The sequence below is a fragment of the Hypanus sabinus genome, chromosome 16 (assembly GCF_030144855.1).
Source record: "Hypanus sabinus isolate sHypSab1 chromosome 16, sHypSab1.hap1, whole genome shotgun sequence".
NCBI lineage: Eukaryota > Metazoa > Chordata > Chondrichthyes > Myliobatiformes > Dasyatidae > Hypanus > Hypanus sabinus.
The window spans coordinates 73,245,841-73,264,171 of record NC_082721.1 but is presented as its reverse complement, the minus strand read 5'-3'; the positions used below and the strand labels follow the sequence as shown (position 1 = coordinate 73,264,171).

Sequence of the window (18,331 nt, the reverse complement as noted above, 5' to 3'; positions counted from 1 at the left end):
AAATTCAGACCTCAGATAAGCAATCGAAAACTTCCTGAACCCATCCCACACACAAAAAGAGAAAAGCGAGGGAGAGAGTGAGAATGGGAGAGAGGTGAGGTAGAAAGAGAGCTAGAAAGGAAAAAAGGAGTAAGAAAGAGAAAGAAAGAGGGGAAGGGAGAAAAGGAGACAGAGGAGGGAGAGAGAAAATAGGAGAGAGGACAGTAGAAATAAAAGAAATAGAGAGCGATATGAGAAAGAAAGGAGAGAGACATGAAGAAAGAAAAGAACTACTGGTCATTAACGGCAGTGGCAGTTGATCTACACTGTTTTTTTTTCAGTAAAGCCATGCTGCATTCTTACATTATTTCCCTCTTTTCTGAATTCCAGCCGACAATTAATTCCGAGAGCATTCTGTGCTCCCGCCCCCCACCTCTGACCTTTGCAACATACAGATGTTGTTGCTGCACCACTGGCTCCCGTGCGTCTCCCTGAGCCACTTGAGCAAGGGTGTTTCCTGAAGCCAAACCTACCACCTGATCTATTTAGGATTCTCATCTCCTTAAAAGGCCTGGTCAGATTTCTGATTGATGGCGTTTCTCTGGAAAAAAAAATAGCTGCTCAACATTCAGAAATCAAAGGAAGTTACTCATCAGGGGCCCTTAACTTGCACTCACTGATGAAGAGTTTTAAACACTGCAGCCGACTGACATAGCAAGGTCCCACAAAAAAACTGCAAACTCAGTGTCCTGATAATTTTCTATTTTTAAACCTCCAAGGAGCATGTGTGTGCCAGGATTTGGAAGTGGGCCAGATACCTACCAAAGTTGCCCGTGAGGGTAGCTGTGAGGGTGTTTACAATATCCTCCTGGGGTGAGTCAGCAGCCAATGTCTCACAGCTGAGGGTCACAGCTACTGTATGGCCAACCCTTCCTGCTCTGAATGACTTTGCAGCTGTCTTAAAGCACAGCAGGATCAAAACATCCCAATTAAACCAAACGAACTGGTTGCCCAGAGCTCTGCTGCCGATCATTTAGGAGGCACTTTGCCTGCTTTCTCTTTGACCCTCAGCTGTCAAATTGAATTTCATTTGGCAAAAGCCGTGCATCGATGTTTAAGAGCAAGAAATATCGATTTCCCCCACTTCCCCACCTGGTTCTCCAGGCAGGTTTTGAGGAAGGAAGCTGTGGTTCCTGTTGGTACTTGTCTGAGTTATACAATGAATAGACCGGGACAGATGCAGTCAGCCTCACTGTTCTCTGTTTGGTTCCAGCTGTTAATGTGTTGATAGAATGGTCCTTCCTCCTATTCCCACCCACTCCCTCCCCGTCCCCATTCCTCCCTACTCCCTTTCTCCTGTCTTCTCTCCCAATCTCCAACCCCCACACCCTCCTCACTCCCTTCCCACTCCCTAATCTTTCACCACCACATTCGGAATCACAACCTGCATCAAACTGATTCCCATCTCCCAGCAACCCTCTCAACAACCACCCTCAATCAGAGTTCCCTCCATGGATTTGCCCCTCCCTGTGGGAACTGATTCTACTCAATTGGAGTTCCCTCCGTGGATTTGCCCCTCCCAGTGGAAACTGATTCTACTCAATTGGAGCTCCCTCTGTGGATCTACCCCACCCTTCTCATACCCACTCCTTCAGCATGGTCTCCACTGTTAACGGTTTTAGTGCTGGAGCATCCTTATTGCAAGGCATCCCCTCACTGTACTATGGGATGTGGCCAAAGCTCTAGAAATCCCTCCTCATCATGTCACGGATGGTGGCATAGAGTGATAGAGAAACCACCCCCCCCCCCATACTAACCTTCTCCCATCTCTCCCTAGACCCTTGTTACCCCTCCCCTCCATAATTTCTAACCTCCTCTACCCTCTACTACCATGCCTCTCAAACCTCTTCTTGTTCTTCTCTACCCCCATACTTCTTCAACTTCCTCCAGTCCTACATCTCTCCTGAGGTATATTCACTCTCCATTTTCATCTGTTTGAGCATTCCTGATGTCAATCTCCCAAGCCTGAATTTCCTTTCTAAACCCCCACCTCTTATTTAGGATGGAACGTTAAACCAATTCTGTCAGCCTGGGTCACGTGTCTCCAGTAACCAACTCCCTGTATCCCTCGGTCATGTCTTTGTATCTCCATCCCTCTCCCTGTGCTGTGCCTTGGGATATCCGTGCCAACCAGATACCCACCTCAGCAGATCCCATTTGCCTGTGTTTGACCTGTATCCCTCTAAACTTTTGCTACACCTATATTGTCCATGTACCCCAATATTGGTTATTGTATCTGCCCAACTATATCTACTGCTAGCTCAGACCATAAACAGACCTCCCCCTGTAAGCCACAGATTTCTGAATATTCCATGAACCCAAGAAGACAACGTTACTATATTTTGCTCTACTTTGGCACTATTCATTTTTTGTATTTCTTATTGTAGCTTGTGGTAATTATATATATATATATATATATATATATATATATATATATTTATATCAGTAAATCCTGATTTTGAAGATATCTTCTTTCCCCCTATCAAATCTCTCTCTTCTCATCTTAAACCTGTGCCTAGTACCATTGACCCACACCCACACCAGAGCCTTCTATACCCCTTCCACACATGTACCTATCCAATTTTCTCTTAAATGTTGAAATCAGAACCCACATCAGCCACTTGTATTACACTCATTCCACATTTTCATAATCCTCTGAGTGAAGAAATTCCCGCTCATGTTCCCATTAAACATTTCACCTTTCACCCTTAACCCATGATCTTAAGTTCTAGTCTCAGTCAACCTCAGTGGAAAAACCCACCTTGCATTTACCCTGTCTACACCCCTCATAATATTGTGTATCTTTATCAAATCTCCTACGCTCCAGGGAATAAAGTCCTAATCTACTCTATATCTCAGGTCTTCAAATCCCAGCAACATCCTTGTCAATATTCTCCAGACTCATTCAATCTTATTTTCATCTTTCCTGTAGGTAGGTGACCAAAGCCAGACACAATGCTGCAAATTTGGCCTCGCTAACATCTTATACAATTTCAACATAACATCCCAACTCCCGTACTCAATAAATTCATTTATGAAGGCCAATGTGCCAAAAGCTTTCTTTACAACCCTATCTAACTGTGACACCAGTTTTAAGGAATTATGAATCTGTATTCCCAGATCCCTTTGTTCTACTGCACTACCAGTGCCCTACCACTCACCATATAAGATCTACCATGGCTGGTCCTCCCAAAGTGCACACCTCACACTTGTTTACATTAAATTCCATCTGCTGTTTATCAGCCCCCTTTGTTTTTTGGTTGATCCAAATCCTGCTGCAAGCTTTGACGGTCTTCCTCGCTGTCCACTACGCCCCCAATCTTGGTGTCATCCACAAATTTGCAGGTTGCCACATTATAATCCAGATCGTTGATATGGATGACAAGCAACAATGGACCTTGCACTGATTTCGCTGCAGCACACCAATAGTCACAGGCATCCTGTCAGAGACGCAACCATCTCAATCGTTATCTTAAACACAAAATACTCTGCAGATGCTGGGGTCAAAGCAACACGCACAACACGCTGGAGGAACTCAGCAGGTTGGGCAGCATCCGTGGAAACGAGCAGTCAACGTTTCAGGCCGAAACCCTTCATCAGGACTGAAGAGGGAGGGGGCTCTATAAAGAAGGTGGGGCGAGGGTGGGAAGGAGAAGGCTGGTAGGCCAGGTGAAAAACTAGTAAGGGGAAAGATCAAGGGGTGGGGGAGGGGAAACAGGAAAGGTGAAGAAGGAATGTAGGGGAAAGCACTATCGGTAGTGGAAGGAGGCGGGAACCATGAGGGAGGTGATAGGCAGCTGGAGGAGGAGGCAAAGGGAAAATGGGATTGGGGAAGGGAGGGGGAGAGAATTACCAGAAGTTGGAGAATTCAATCTTCATGCTAAGAGGTTGGAGACTACCCAGACAGTATATGAGGTGCTGCTCCTCCAACCTGAGTTTGTCTTTTCATGGCAGTAGAAGAGGTCATGTATGGACATATCCGAATGGGAATGTGAAACAGAGTTGAAATGAGTGGCAACCGGGAGATCCTGTCTGTTGTGGCAGATGGAGCGGAGGTGCTCGACGAAGTGGTCCCCCAATCTGCATTGGGTCTCACCGATGTAGGGGAGGCCACACCGGGAGCACTGGATGCAATAGATAACCCCAACAGACTCACAATTGAAGTGTTGCCTTACCTGGAAGGATGGTTTGGGGCCCTGAATGGCAGTTAGAGAGGAGGTGTGGGGACAGGTGTAGCACTTACGCTTGCAGGGATAAGCGCCAGGTGGGAGATCTGTGGGGAGGGCCGTGTGGACCAGGGAGTCGTGGAGGGAACGATCCCTGCGGAAAGCGGAGAGTGGTAGAGAGGGAAAGATGTGCTTAGTGGTAGGGTCCTGTTGAGGTCAACCATTATCTGAATTCTTCCATGAAGACAACATCAAATCCAAATTATTTACTCATCTTGAATGCTAAGTGATTCACCCTTCTTGACCAACTGCCTATGCAGGGCCTTCCTCGATATGACCTAACACACACAAAGCTATGTTGGCTATCCCTAAGCAGTCCTTGTCCATCCAAATACTTATAAAATATATCCAGTTCCTTAGAATACTTTCCAATAACTTTCCCACTACTGAAGTAAGACTCATTAGCCTACAATTTCCTTGGTTATTCTTAGAGCTTTTCCTGAACAGCGGAACAACTTTAGTCAGACCCTGGGGATTTATCCACATTAACTTGCCTCATGACAGCAAATGCCTCCACCTCTGTAATCTGTATAGGGTCAGTTTCTTTGCAGCTGCATTGCCTCACATCTATAAACTGTGTCCTTCTCACAAGTAAATACAACTGCAAAATATCAATGTAGGATATCCCACACCTCTTTTGGCTCCATGCATAGATTAGTCAAGCCAAGTGAAGTTTATTATCATTTAATTCCATCATGTATATAACCATAGAATGCATATAGAAACAAGACAATGTTTCTTTAAACCAGGGTGTAAAGCACAAAACACACATAATGCATGATAACTTATGAAGGTAAGAATAAAATCTACCGATGAATCACAGATAAATTACTAACTAAAATACTTTGAAATTAAATATTCTAAGGTACGAAACAGATTAACCAGTGACACTTCAATTACGATGCAGCAGGGAGTTCAGAAACCTAATGGCCTGGGGGAAGAAACTGTTTCTCATCGTGACTGTTCTTGTTTTTATGACTTGCAGTCTCCTGCCTGATGGTAGAAAGTCCAAGAGGATGCTGGATGGATGGGTGGGATCCTTAATAATACTCAGACCACTGTGCACGCAGCGCTCCTGATAACTGTCCCCGATGGATGGTAGGGAGACCCCTATGATCCTCTCAGCTGTTCACACAGTCCTTTGTAGGGACTTCTGGTCTGATGCTTGACTACTCCCACACCAAATGGAGAAGCAACTTGTCAGGGTGCTCTCAATGGTGCTCCTGTAAAACAGAGTTATGATGGGGGTGAGTTCCTTACTTGCCTCAATTGGTGGTGCTGCTATGCCTTCTTGTTCAGGGAGGTGATACTAAGGGACCAGGTGAGGTCATCTGTAAGGTGGATTCCCAGGAACTTGGTGCACTTGACTCTTTCTACAGAGGAGCCATGTATTCGCAGAGGGGGATGATTTGTCTGCACCTTCCTTAAGTCACAATGATTTCCTTTGCCTTCTTCACGTTCAGGCTTAGGCAGTTCCTCTCACACCAATCCACTAGCCACTCCACTTCCTCTCTATACTCCGTCTCATCATCGTTCTTGATAAGGCCAACCACTGTTGTGTCAACCACAAACTTGATGTGCTGGAGCTTTTGGAAAGCATCAAGTTGGATAAGTCGCTAGGACCGGATGAGATGTACCCTAGGCTATTGTGGGAGTTGAGGGTGGAGATTTCTGAGCTTCTGGCGATGATCTTTGCATCATCAGTGGGGACGGGAGAAGTTCCGGAGGATTGGAGGGTTGCAGATGTTGTTCCTTTATTCAAGAAAGGGAGTAGAGATGGCCCAGGAAATTATAAACCAGGTAGCCCTACTTCAGTGGTTGGTAAGTTGATGGAGAAGATCCTGAGAAGCAGGATTTATGAACATTTGGAGAGGTATAATATGTTTAGGAGTAGTCAGCATGGCTTTGTTAAAAACAAGCTTGATTGAATTCTTAGAGGATGTGACTAAACACATTGATGAAGGAAGAGCAGTAGATGTGGTGTATATGGATTTCAGCAACGCATTTGATAAGGTACCCCATGCAAAGCTTATTGAGAAAGTAAGGAGGCATGGGATCCAAGGGGACATTGCTTTGTGGATCTACAACTAGCTTGCCCACAGAAGGCAAAGAGTGGTTGTAGACGGGTCATATTCTGCATGGAGGTCAGTCACCAGTGGTGTGCCTCAGGGATCTGTTTTGGGACCCTTACTCTTTGTGATTTTTATAAATGACCTGGATGAGGAAGTAGAGGGATGGGTTAGTAAGTCTGTTGGTGACAAAGGTTGGAGGTGTTGTGGATAGTGTGGAGGGTTGTCAGAGGTTACAGCGGGACATTGATAGGATGCAAAACTAGGCTGAGAAGTGGCAGATGGAGTTCAACCCCGATAAGTGTGAGGTGGTTAATTTTGGTAGGTCAAATATGATGGCAGAATATAGTATTAATGGTAAGACTCTTAGCATTGTGGAGGATCAGAGGGATCTTGGGGTCCGAGTCCACAGGACGCTCAAAGCAGCTGCGCAGTTTGACTCTGTTTTTAAGAAGGCATACAGTGTATTGGCCTTCATCAATTGTGGAATTGAATGTAGGAGCAGAGGGGTAATGTTGCAGCTATATAGGACCCTGGTCAGACCCGACTTGTAGTACTGTGCTCAGTTCTGGTTGCCTCACTACAGGAAGGACGTGGGAGCCATAGAAAGGTTGCAGAGGGGATTTACAAGGATGTTGCCTGGACTGGGGAGCATGCCTTATGAGAATAGGTTGAGTGAACTCGGCCTTTTCTCCTTGGAGTGAAAGAGGGTGAGAGGTGACCTGATAAAGGTGTACAAGGTGATGAGAGGCATTGATCGTGTGGATAGTCAGAGACTTTTTCCCAGGGCTGAAATGGTTGCCACAAAAGGACACGGGTTCAAGGTGCTGGGAAGGTACAAGGTACAAGGTTCAAGGTACAGAGGAGATGTCAGGAGTAAGTTTTTTACTCAGAGAGTGGTGAATGCATGGAATGGGCTGCCAGCAATGGTGGTGAAGGTGGATATGATAGGGTCTTTTAAGAGACTTTTAGATAAGTACATGTAGCTTATTAAAATAGGGGGTAAAGGTAAGCCTAGTAGTTTCTGAGATAGGGACATGTTTGGCACAACTTTGTGGGCTGAAGGGCCTGTATTGTGCTGTAGGTTTTCTATGTTTTCTGTGTTAACTTGATGACATGGTTTGAGCTGGATCCTACGATACCGTCATACGTCAGCAGTGTGCACACAGCCTTAGGAGCACAGTGCTCAGTGTAATGGGACAAGAGATGTTACTGCCCACATGGACTGACTGTGGCCTTACTGTTAATTCCAGGATCCAGTTGCAGAGGGAGGTGCTGAGACTCACCAAGGACAGTTTCCCACCAATTTCAGGCATATGATGGTGTTGAATGCCAAATTGAATTCTATAAGCAGCAGTTTGATCTTCCAGAGGACCAATTTGTTCCATGCTATCCTTTCGTTTTTAATATACTTTAGCTGTAGAAGCCCTTAGGATTCTTCACCTTGTCTACTAGAGCAACTTCATGCCTTCTTCTGGCCCTCCCGATTTCCTTCCTAAGTCTTCTCTTCCATTTCTTATATTCTTCAAGTACCTCATTTGTTCCTGCCTGCCTCTACCTGCTATACACATCCTCCTTTTTCTTAACTTTGGCCTCCGTAACTTATCTCAGATGCTTAAGAAGAATGTGGTAACCTGCCCCAGTGACTATCTTCCAGTAGCACTTACATCTACTGTGATGAGAGGTTGGTGATGAAACACATCAACTCCTGCCTGAAAAGTGACTTAGATCTGCTTCAATTTGTCTACCAGCACAACAGGTCCACAGCAGATGCCATTTCATTGGACCCTAGACAGTTCAGATTGGCAACATCTCCTCCACAATTTCCAACAGCACAGATGCACCACAAGGCTGTGTGCTTAGCCCCCTGCTCTACCTGCTTTACACTTATGACTGTGAGGCTAAACTAAGTGCCAATGCCCCATTTAAGTTTGCTGTTGACACCATGGTCACTGGCCAAATCAAAGGTGGTGATGAATCAGCATATAGGAGGGAGGGTAAAAATCTGGCTGAGTGGTGCCATAAAATCAACCAAGGTCAGCAAAACCAAGGACCTGATTATTGACTTCAGGAGGAGGAAACCAGAGATCCACAAGTCATTCCTAATTAGTGGATCACGAGTGGAAGTTGTCAGTAACTTCCAATTTCTCAGTGTTATTGTTTCAGAGTCCTATCCTGGGCCCAGCACATAAGTGGAATTACAAAGAAAGTACAGCAGCACCTCTATTTCCTTCATAGTTTTGTGAAGGTTCGCCATGACATCTAATACTTTGACAAACTTCTATAGATGTGTGGTGGGGAATTTATCGACTGTTTGCATCACAGCCTGATATGGAAATACCAATGCCCTTGAATGGAAATTACAGTCCAGTCCCTCATGGGTAAAGCCCTCCCCTCTGTTGAGTACATCTACATGGAGTGCTGTCGTAGGAAGGCAGCATCCATCATCAGGGGCCCCCACCACCCAGGTCAGGCTCTCTTCTTGCTACTGCCATCAGGAAGGAGGTACAGGAGTCTCCGGACCCAGACCACCAGGTTCAAGAACAGTTAATCCTCCTCAATTATCAGCCTCTTCAACCAGTGGACCCCATCACTGAACAGTTCCCACAATCTATGGACTCACTTTCAAGTACTCTTCATCTCATGTTCTCAATATTTATTGCTTATTTATTTTTTTCTGTTTTATATTTGCACAGTTTGTTGTCATTTGCACATTGGTTATTTGTCTGCCTGTTGGGTGCAATCTTCCACTGATTCTGTTGTGTTCTTAAATTTAGTGAGTATTCCCACAAGAAAATGAATTTCAGTGTTGTATGTGGTGACACATACATTATGTACTTCGATAATAAAGTTACTTTGAACTTTAAATATGCCTCAAAAATCAAAGTTCCCTAAACCTGTTATCATTGCCTTTTTTTTCTGACAGGAACATGCAGATTCTGTACCCTCACTTACCAAGTATACATTTGCCAGAAAACAACCTGTCCCAATCTGTAATTCCCAGATCCTGTGTGATACCATGAAAATATGCCTTTCTCCAATTTAGAATCTCAACCTGGGGACTAGCCTATCGTTTTCCATCATTTACCTTGAAATCACTGGCATTATGATCACTATATGCAAAGTATTCCCCTACACAAACTTCTGTCACCTACCCTGTCTCATTTCCTAATAGGAAATCACCAAAGACAGATGACAGATTCTAAGGAAATTTTTCGGGGCTATTGAAGGTAATGGGCTATTAATGTGTAGATGACGAAAATGTCTGGAGTTGCGCTCTGCAGCATTGGGCATGGATTTCAGTTTATCCTCATGGTGGACACTCTGCTCCACAGAAACTGGCCTCCCACAAATCTGGGCATCTGCTCAATTATAAATAAAGTTTCACTTGTCAGAGTGGCCTGTAGAGGGAAGTCACTGACAAAATATCCAATTAGCCATGTAAGTGAGGAGAAGTAGAAACTTGCTGCTGTGAGGGGAATTGAGGTAAATAGTAAAGGGGTCTAGTTAGATAAGATCAAGTGGAGAGGGATGGGGGAAGCAAGGATTAATGCTGACAAATGACAGGTCTTTGTGAGGAATATGAACTGTAAATGGCACACTCTCTCAGGGTAATTAAGTGACCTTCCCGCATCTGTTCCTGCAACTGGCTTTTCCACACTACGTTTTACTTTAATGCAAGGAATGAGACTCTAAAGTTCAAAGTGCATACACTATCAAAGCAGATATATGTCACTATGCACAGCTCTAAGATTCATTTTATTGCATGCGTTCAAGATAAATCCAAGAAACACAACAGAGGCAATGAGAGACCATTCCCAACATGACAAACAAAACAACTAATGTACAAAGTACAGCAGACTGTGCAAATACAAAAGAAAAAAAATGAAATAATAATAAATGAATAAGCAATAAATATCAAGATGAAAGCGAGTCCACAGTTCAGTGCTAGAGTGAGTCAAGTTATCCCCTCTGATTCCAGAGCCTGATGGTTGAGGAGTAGTAACAGTTCCTGATCCTTGTTGTGTCTGTTCTGAGGTTCCTGTGTCTTCTACCTGAAGGCGTGCCTTCTCCGTGGATTGTCACCTTGTCATGGTGGAGAAGCTTGTGTGGTCCTGAGATCCCCAGAGCGATGCTCCTGGTAGGATCACCTATGGCGGTAAGGTCAGGGGTGAGGTCCCTGACAAAGAACAATTCAACCAAGACCTCAACGGTGGAACAGGCGGACGAAGTTACTTCGAACTCAACGGTTGTGAAGGCGGATGAAGGCTGCAACAAATCCATCAGCTACAACTGTCGTGGTTTCCATGCCATTGGAATCAGTCGGTTGATCTGTGAAGTATCATGCGCTTCTTGGAGTGCAACATCAAGTACACGTTAAACAAATACACGCACAGGCGACTTCGCTCTGTGATAGATCAACAGAACAAAGACCATCATCCTCGACCTTGAGGGATTATCACCACGACGACCTGAAGGCAGCAGTGAGAAGAGACCCTGGCCTGGGTAATGGGAGCCCTTGATGGATGAATGCTGCTTTCCTACAACAGCACTCCATGTGGATGTGCTCAGTGGTGGGGGGGGGGGCTTTACCAATTAAGAACCAGGCCATATCCATTTCTTTTTGCAGGGCTTTCCGTTCAAGGGCATTTGTGTTTCCATACCAGGCCAAGTTATTTCTAGGCCAAAAATATGGTCAGTCTGACAGGGTGGGAGTCCGTTGGGAGCTGGAAACAGCTGATGCAAAGATCAGTTAGCAGCTAGCCTCAGACTGCTGAGCTGGTCTCACAGGCTAGAAATCAGACCCTGTAACATAACGAGGGCCAAACCCCACATTTCCTTTCACCAATTAAAGAAGCAAAACCAACAATGGAATGGGATGTTTCTAGCTGAAGTTATGGAATTGCAGAGGATTTCAAAATCTAGGCAACCAGAAATGCAAGTCCTGACGAAGGGTCTTGGCTCGAAGCGTTGACTAAGCTTCTCCCTATAGGTGCTGCCTGGCCTGCTGCGTTCCACCAGCATTTTGTGTACATTGCTTGAATTTCCAGCATCTGCAGATTTCCTCGTGTTTGCAAGATTTCAAAGGCTGCCCTCTCTCTCTTTGGTTTCCTTGCTGCCCCCTCTAAACACCCTCATCTCACCCTCCAAACATACACTTCCAGTGCATCCTAATGTGTGGAGTCAGTGGGAAATATCCACAGTTCCCTTCCATCTTCAAACCCACCGCGCAGATACTGCTTCACCCAATCAGTTCGGCCCGCAGAACCTTTGTTGTTCTAGATTCCAGTATCTGCGGTCTTTTGAGTCTCCTTGCAATTCTGGATGTCCCATAGATACCCAACGTCAACGTTTTCTTTTGATTTGAAGTTAGCCCCAATCAGGCTAGAATGGAACATTCACAGGGAAGTGTGATGCTTTTTCAAACGTCAAGCCAGCAAAATCATGTCCACTTGGAGTGCAGCTGAGCCAAGATGACTCTATCAGTGGGACATTATGCTGCAGTTGGAAAGACATTGTTGAGGCCTGATTTTGAATATTATGTTCAGTTTTGGTTACCCTTTTATAGGAAAGATACCACAGAGGCGTGAAGAATGCAGAGGAGATTTATGAGGATGTTGTGAGGATTTGAGGGAATGAGTTATAGGTTGCACAGGCTAGGATTTGCTCTTTGGAGCACAGGAGAATGAGGGGTAACCATATAGACATTTATAAAGTCACGAGGGGCATAGAAAGGGTGTTTTGCATGGATTAGTGTATCAACAACTAGACAGCACTGGCATAAGATGAGAGGGTAAATATTTAATAACAATCTTAGGGACAACCTTTTCACCCAGAGCCTGCTAAGTACATGGAATGAGCTGCCAGTAGAAGGGGGTGAGGCGGATATACTAATAACAATTAAAAGGTACTTTGACAGGATGGGAAAAGTTTTGAAGAATGTGGGCCAAATGTTGGCAAGTATGATTAGCTTAGGTAACGTGAAGAGAAAATTGAAAAGGACTGAAACTGTTATATTTGAGTGCATACTGTATATGAAATAAGGTAAATGATGTTGTAGCATTGTTATAAATTGGTAGGTATAACATTGTGGACATCATTGAGTTGTGGCTGAAAGAAGGTCATAGTTAGGAGTTCAACATCCAAGGATACAAATTATATCAAAAGGAAAGGCACAAGGACAGAGTGGGTGGGTGTCTCTGTTGGTAAAAAATGAAATCAAATTCTCAGAGAGAAGCAACATAAGATCAGAAGATGCAGAATCTTTGTGGATAGATTTAAGAAACTGCAAGGGTAAAATGGCCGTGAGGCATGTAAAAAGGTCAATTTCATGATAGTCATGGGGGATTTCAATATGCAAATAGATCGTGAAAATCAGGTTGGTGCTGGTTCCCAAGAGAAAGAATTTGTAGAATGTCCATGAGACGGCTTTTTAGAACAGCTTGTGTTTCAGCCCACTAGAGGAATGGCAATTCTGGCTTGAGCGTTGTGTCATGAACCAGATATTTATTAGGGAACTTAAGGTAAAGGAACTCTTAGGAGTGATCATAATATGATAAGTTGAGTGGAAGAAGCTAAAATCTCTGTTACAGTAGAGTTTAAGGAATCTCAGAGGCATGAGAGAATTCTGGCCAAAGTTGATTGGAAGGAGACATTAGCAGGGAGGATGGTAGAACAGCAATGGCTGAAGTTTCTGGGAGTAATTTGGAAGGCACAGGATCAGTTCATTGTATTAAAGAAGCATTCTGAAGGGAAGAAGAGGCAACCATGGCTGAAAATGGAAGCCAAAGACAGCATTAAGGTAAAAAGATAGGGCATACAAAAAGTAGCGGAAAGCTAGAGCCCATGGTATTAGAGGAAAGCTGCTAACATGGGCAGAAGATTGGACGACTGGCAGGAGGAAATGAGTGTGAATATAGGCGGTCTTTTCTAATTGGCTGCCAGTGTCTAGTGGTGTTCTGCAGGGGTCCGTAATGGGACAGCTTCTTTTCACGTTATAAGTCAATGATCTGGATGACAGAATTGATGGCTTTGTGGCCAAGTTTGTGGATGATATGAAGATAGGTGGAGGGGTGGGTAGTGTAGTGGAAGCAGGGAATCAGCAGAAGGACTTAGACAGATTAGGAAAACGGGCAAAGAAATGGCAGTTGGAACATAGTGTAGGGAAGTGTATGGTCATGTACTTTGGTAGAAGGAATAAAGGCATAGACTATTTTCAAAACAGGGAATGAATTCTGAACATGGATGCAAGGAGACTTGGGAGTCCTCGTGCAGGATTCCCAAAGGTTAATTTGCAAGTCAAGCCAGCAGTAAGGAAGGCAGCTACAATATTACCATTCATTTCAAGAGGACTAGAATATAAAAGCAAGGATGTAACATTGAGGTTTTCTAAGGCATTGATCAGACTGCACTTAGAATTACGTGAGCAGTTTTGGGTCCCTTATTACAGAAAGGATGTGCTGGCATTGGAGGGGGTTCAGAGGAGGTTAAGGAAAGTGGTAATGTGTGTGAAGCATGATGGCTCTGAGGCTGTACTCGCTCAATTAGAAGAATGAGGGAGATCTCATTGAAACCAATTGAACATTGATAGGCCTAGATAAAGTGGAAGTGGAGAGGATGTTTTCTATAGGGCACGTCTAGGACTAGAGGGCACAGCTTCAGAATTGAGGCTCATCCCTTTAGAACAGAGATGAGCCAGAAGGTGGTGAATCTATGGAATTCCTTGCCACGAATGGCTGTGAAGGCTAAGTCATTGGATATATTTAATGTGAGGGTTGATAGGTTCATGAGGACTATGGGGATTAAAGGTTAAGGGGAGAAGGCAGGAAAATGTGGCTGAGAGAGATAAATCAGTCACAATTGACTGGTGAAGCATTGAAAATGGGCCAACTGGCCTAATTCCGCTCATCTTATGTTCTATCTTCTTCATGGGACCTTGGCTGGCATGAGCCAGTTGGGTTGAAGGACCTGTTTACATGCTGTACGGTTCAATGTCTGAGCTAAGCACACAGTGAGTGATAGTGGGGTATGGATGGGTGGGAGGTCTGACCTGGAGTGACATAAAGCCTTATTTCACCTCTGACCCTCTCCCCTCTGGCAGGCGTAGTGGTCACTGGCAAAGAGAGTGATGAAGGACAGCACGGGGAAGGAGGAGATCAAGATGAACGTGAAGAGCGGAGGTATATTGCACATTGCTCCCCGTTACTATGGGGACGTGAGTGTGTGGGAGGGGCTCAGGAAACTGTGGAAAGGGCTATTCAACATAGAAAAACAGGCCCTCCTGCAGGACCCCTTGAGTCTGATTCACCACCCTGCTGAACTGGTCTCTTGTCCCAACACTACACAGCTCAGTACAAAAATGCCCCAATCATCCACTCATTCCATGGACTGCATTTTCTCTTCCTCCCTCTGCATTCCCTCATCCACTCCCCTCACTCCCTCCACATTTCCTCCTCCACTCCCCTCACTTCCTCCACATTTCCTCCTTCACTCCCATCAATCCCTCCCCATCCCCTCATTTCCTCCTCCACTCCATTCACTCCCTCCGCACTCACCCCACCACTTCCCTCACGACCCTCCACTCCCCTCACTCCCTCCCCACTCACCCCTCCACTCCCCTCAATCTCTCCCCATTTCCTCCCCCACTCCTTCCTCATTCCCCCTCCACTCCCCTCACTTTCACCTTATTTTTCTCCATTCTCTTCACTCCCACTACTCCCTCCCTCCCCAGTCCCTCCTCCACGCCTCTCCATTGCCTCCTCACTGCTGCTCCCACTGCCCCCTTCTCTTTTCTCCACTCCACTCATCACTACTCCTCACTTCTTCATCCCACTCCCTCCCTCCTTATTCCCATCCCACTCCTTACCCACTCCCACCCTATTCCCTCCTCTTTCATTGCTTCCTGCAGTTCCCTCCCTCCGCCTTTCTCCGCATTCCCTTCCTTCCCCTATGCTTCCCCCAACCCAACTCCAATCCTCCCCTCTCCCTCCTCGGTCTGTTTTGCTGGATGCTGTTTAAGTTTGGCAGACTGTTTAGAGACTCGCTCAGTAGTTACTTATTTTACAAATGTTTCTCCTTATTCGGAACTTTGTTGGTGATCAGACCATCTGGAACACATTACACACGTCCCCATCCCCAGCAGCACCCCGAGCCCAGCAACAGCATTGAAACCAGTGTTAATCAAGAGGAACATCCCCACAAGGATTAGGCTGACTCATATCATGGCGGGGGGGCTGGGGTTGTTGCAGGGTGGTATGGGATTTGATGGAGCCAATATTCCTGAAGCCTGGGCAGTGATCCAGGCAGCAGGAATCCACAATTCACCATGCAGCAGAAGCTGAACTCTTTTTATAACCTAGGAATAGGAGCTGGGATTAATGAAATCAACCGCTGCCACTTCGCTATAAGCACCCAGTCCGCCCCCAAGTGTTCCTCTTAAAGGGAATCTGCTGTCTGGGTCTCAATGTGACTCCAAACAATCATCAACATTGTTCCTTCTGAGGTGCCTACTAAAGCATCTAGCTGTGTCATTCCATCTACATTGTGCACAGTATTAAAACACACACACACACACTCTCTCTCTCTCTCTCCACACACACTCTGTCTCTCTCCACACACACACACTCTCACTCTCTCTCTCTCTCCACACACACTGTCTCTCTCTCCACATACACACACTCTCACTCTCTCTCTCTCTCTCTCTCTCACTCTCTCTCTCTCTCTCACTCTCTCTCTCTCTCTCTCTCTGTGTCTCTGTGCCTCTCTCTCTCCACACTCTCTCTCTCTCTCTCTGTGTCTCTCCACACCCACACTTTGTCTCTCTCTCCACACACACACACACACTCTCTCTCTCTCTCTCTCTGTCTCTGTCTCTGCCTCTCTCTCCACACACACACACACGCACAAATAAACACAGTCACTAACACAAATCACACTTAATGGCCACTTTATTAGATACCTCCTGTATCTAATAAAGTGGCCACTGATTGTATGTTCATAGTCTTCTGCTGCTATAGCCCAGCCACCAAGTTACGAAGTGTTTTGCATTCAGAGATGATCTTCTGCACACCTCTGCTGTAACTTGTGGTTATTTGAGTTATTGTCACCTTCCTGTCAGCTTGAACCAGTCTTGCCTTTCCCCTCTGACATCTCTCATTAACCACTCTCCTCCGACCTCTCTCATTAACAAGGCATTCTCGCCCATAGAACTGCTGGTACTGGATGTTTTTTGCTTTTCGCACCATTCTCTGTAAATTCTCGAGACTGTTGTATGTGAAAGTCCCAGGAGATACTCAAACCACCCTGTCTGGCACCAACAATCATTCCAAGGTCAAAGTTACTTAGATCAATTTTCTTCTCCATTCTGATGCTTAGTCTGAACAACAACTGACCCTTTTGACAATGTCTGCATGCATTTACACTTTGAGTTGCTGCCACTTGATTGGCTGGTTAGATATTTCCATTAACAAGCAAATGGTGCAACTAATAGAGTGGCCATTGAGAACACATGCATACATGATACACATGCAAACACAGGCATACACACAGATAAATATGCACACCCACACACTGACAAATTCAGACGCACACATACAGATAAGACTATGAGCATGCATGCATACATACAAAAATATTCACTTATGCGCACACACACACACACATATATAAAGACACCAACTCACACTGTGCTTGCCTGTAGTGACACACAAATGCCTTTACATTGCCAGCATCCATGAGCCAGTCCTGTACAGTAACTGTGTCGCTGGCAAATACTTGAATTCCAAGACTCACCCTGGTGCCCTGGGAATCGACCTACATAATCCTGACAGTTCTTCTAAAGAAACACATCCATGTTCCTTCACTTTGCAACTGGATCTTTGACTTCCTGAACAGCAGACTGCAATAAGTAAGGAGAGGCGGCAAGATATTTTATTTTAAAGTACATTGGTGCCTCTGCTTCTTCAGGGAGCTAAAGAAATTCATTATGCCCCTCTTGAGCCATAGAAAGCATCCTAAGCAACACAGACAACATACTGGAGGAACTCAGCAGGTCAGGCAGCAACTATGCAAAAGAATAAGCAGTCTATGTTTTGGGCCAAGACCTTTCTTTAGGACTGAAAAGCAAGGGATGTCATCAGAGATATCCTTCTTTAAAGAACTGGGTTTCTCTCCCTCTACTATTGATGCTGCCCTCACCTGCATCTCCTTCATTTCCCATACGTCCACATTCATCCCATCTTCCCACCACTTTAAGAGTGATAGAGTCCTTCTTGTCCCTATCAACCACACCATCAGCCTCCGCATCCAACACATCATCCTCCACAACTTCCACCATCTCCAAAGAGATACTGCCACTAAACGTATCTTCCCTCCCTCCCCACCCTCACTTTCTGCAGGGACTGCGTCCTCCATGATTCCCTTGTCCATTCGTCCCTCCCCACTAATCACTGTCTGGGCGCTTACCCCATGAAGCAGCCCAAGTGCGACACCTGCCCATACAGCTCCTCCCTCACCCCCATTCAGGGTGCCAAACAGTCCTTCCAGATGAGGCCACACTTAACCTGCAAATCTGCTGCGGTCGTCTATTGTGTCCAGTGCTCCTGATGCGGCCTCCTCTACATTGGTGATACCTGCCATAAATTTGGGGACCACTTCGTCAAGGACAACCACATCATCTGCCACAAGCAGGACTGGCAAATGGCAAATGATACTTAAAGGGTTGACGGTGGATATGCAATGGCAAGCTTTTAAAGATCGCATGGATGAACTACAACAATTGTTCATCCCAGTTTGGCAAAGAATAAACCAGGGAAGGTAGAGCACCCATGGCTGACAAGGGAAATTAGGGATAGTATCAAGTCCAAAGAAGAAACATATAAATTAGCAAAAAAAAAGCGGCACACCTGAGGACTGGGGGAAATTCAGAGACCAGCAGAGGAGGACAAAGGGCTTAATTAGGAAAGGGAAAAAAGATTATGAGAGAAAGCTGGCAGGGAA

At 45.3% G+C, this 18,331-nt stretch overlaps 1 protein-coding gene across 2 annotated transcripts in view; it reads left to right on the top strand.

Moving 5' to 3' along the window:
* The window catches only part of LOC132406449 (CD209 antigen-like protein C), a 65,115-nt gene that overhangs the window by 11,629 nt on the left and 35,155 nt on the right, over positions 1–18,331 (top strand). For both annotated transcript variants that reach the window (XM_059992139.1, XM_059992138.1), the window contains exon 2: positions 14,436–14,514. In XM_059992139.1, the coding sequence (XP_059848122.1) occupies positions 14,463–14,514 (52 nt within the window). In that variant the 5' untranslated portion in view covers positions 14,436–14,462. The remainder of the gene's footprint in view (positions 1–14,435; positions 14,515–18,331) is intronic.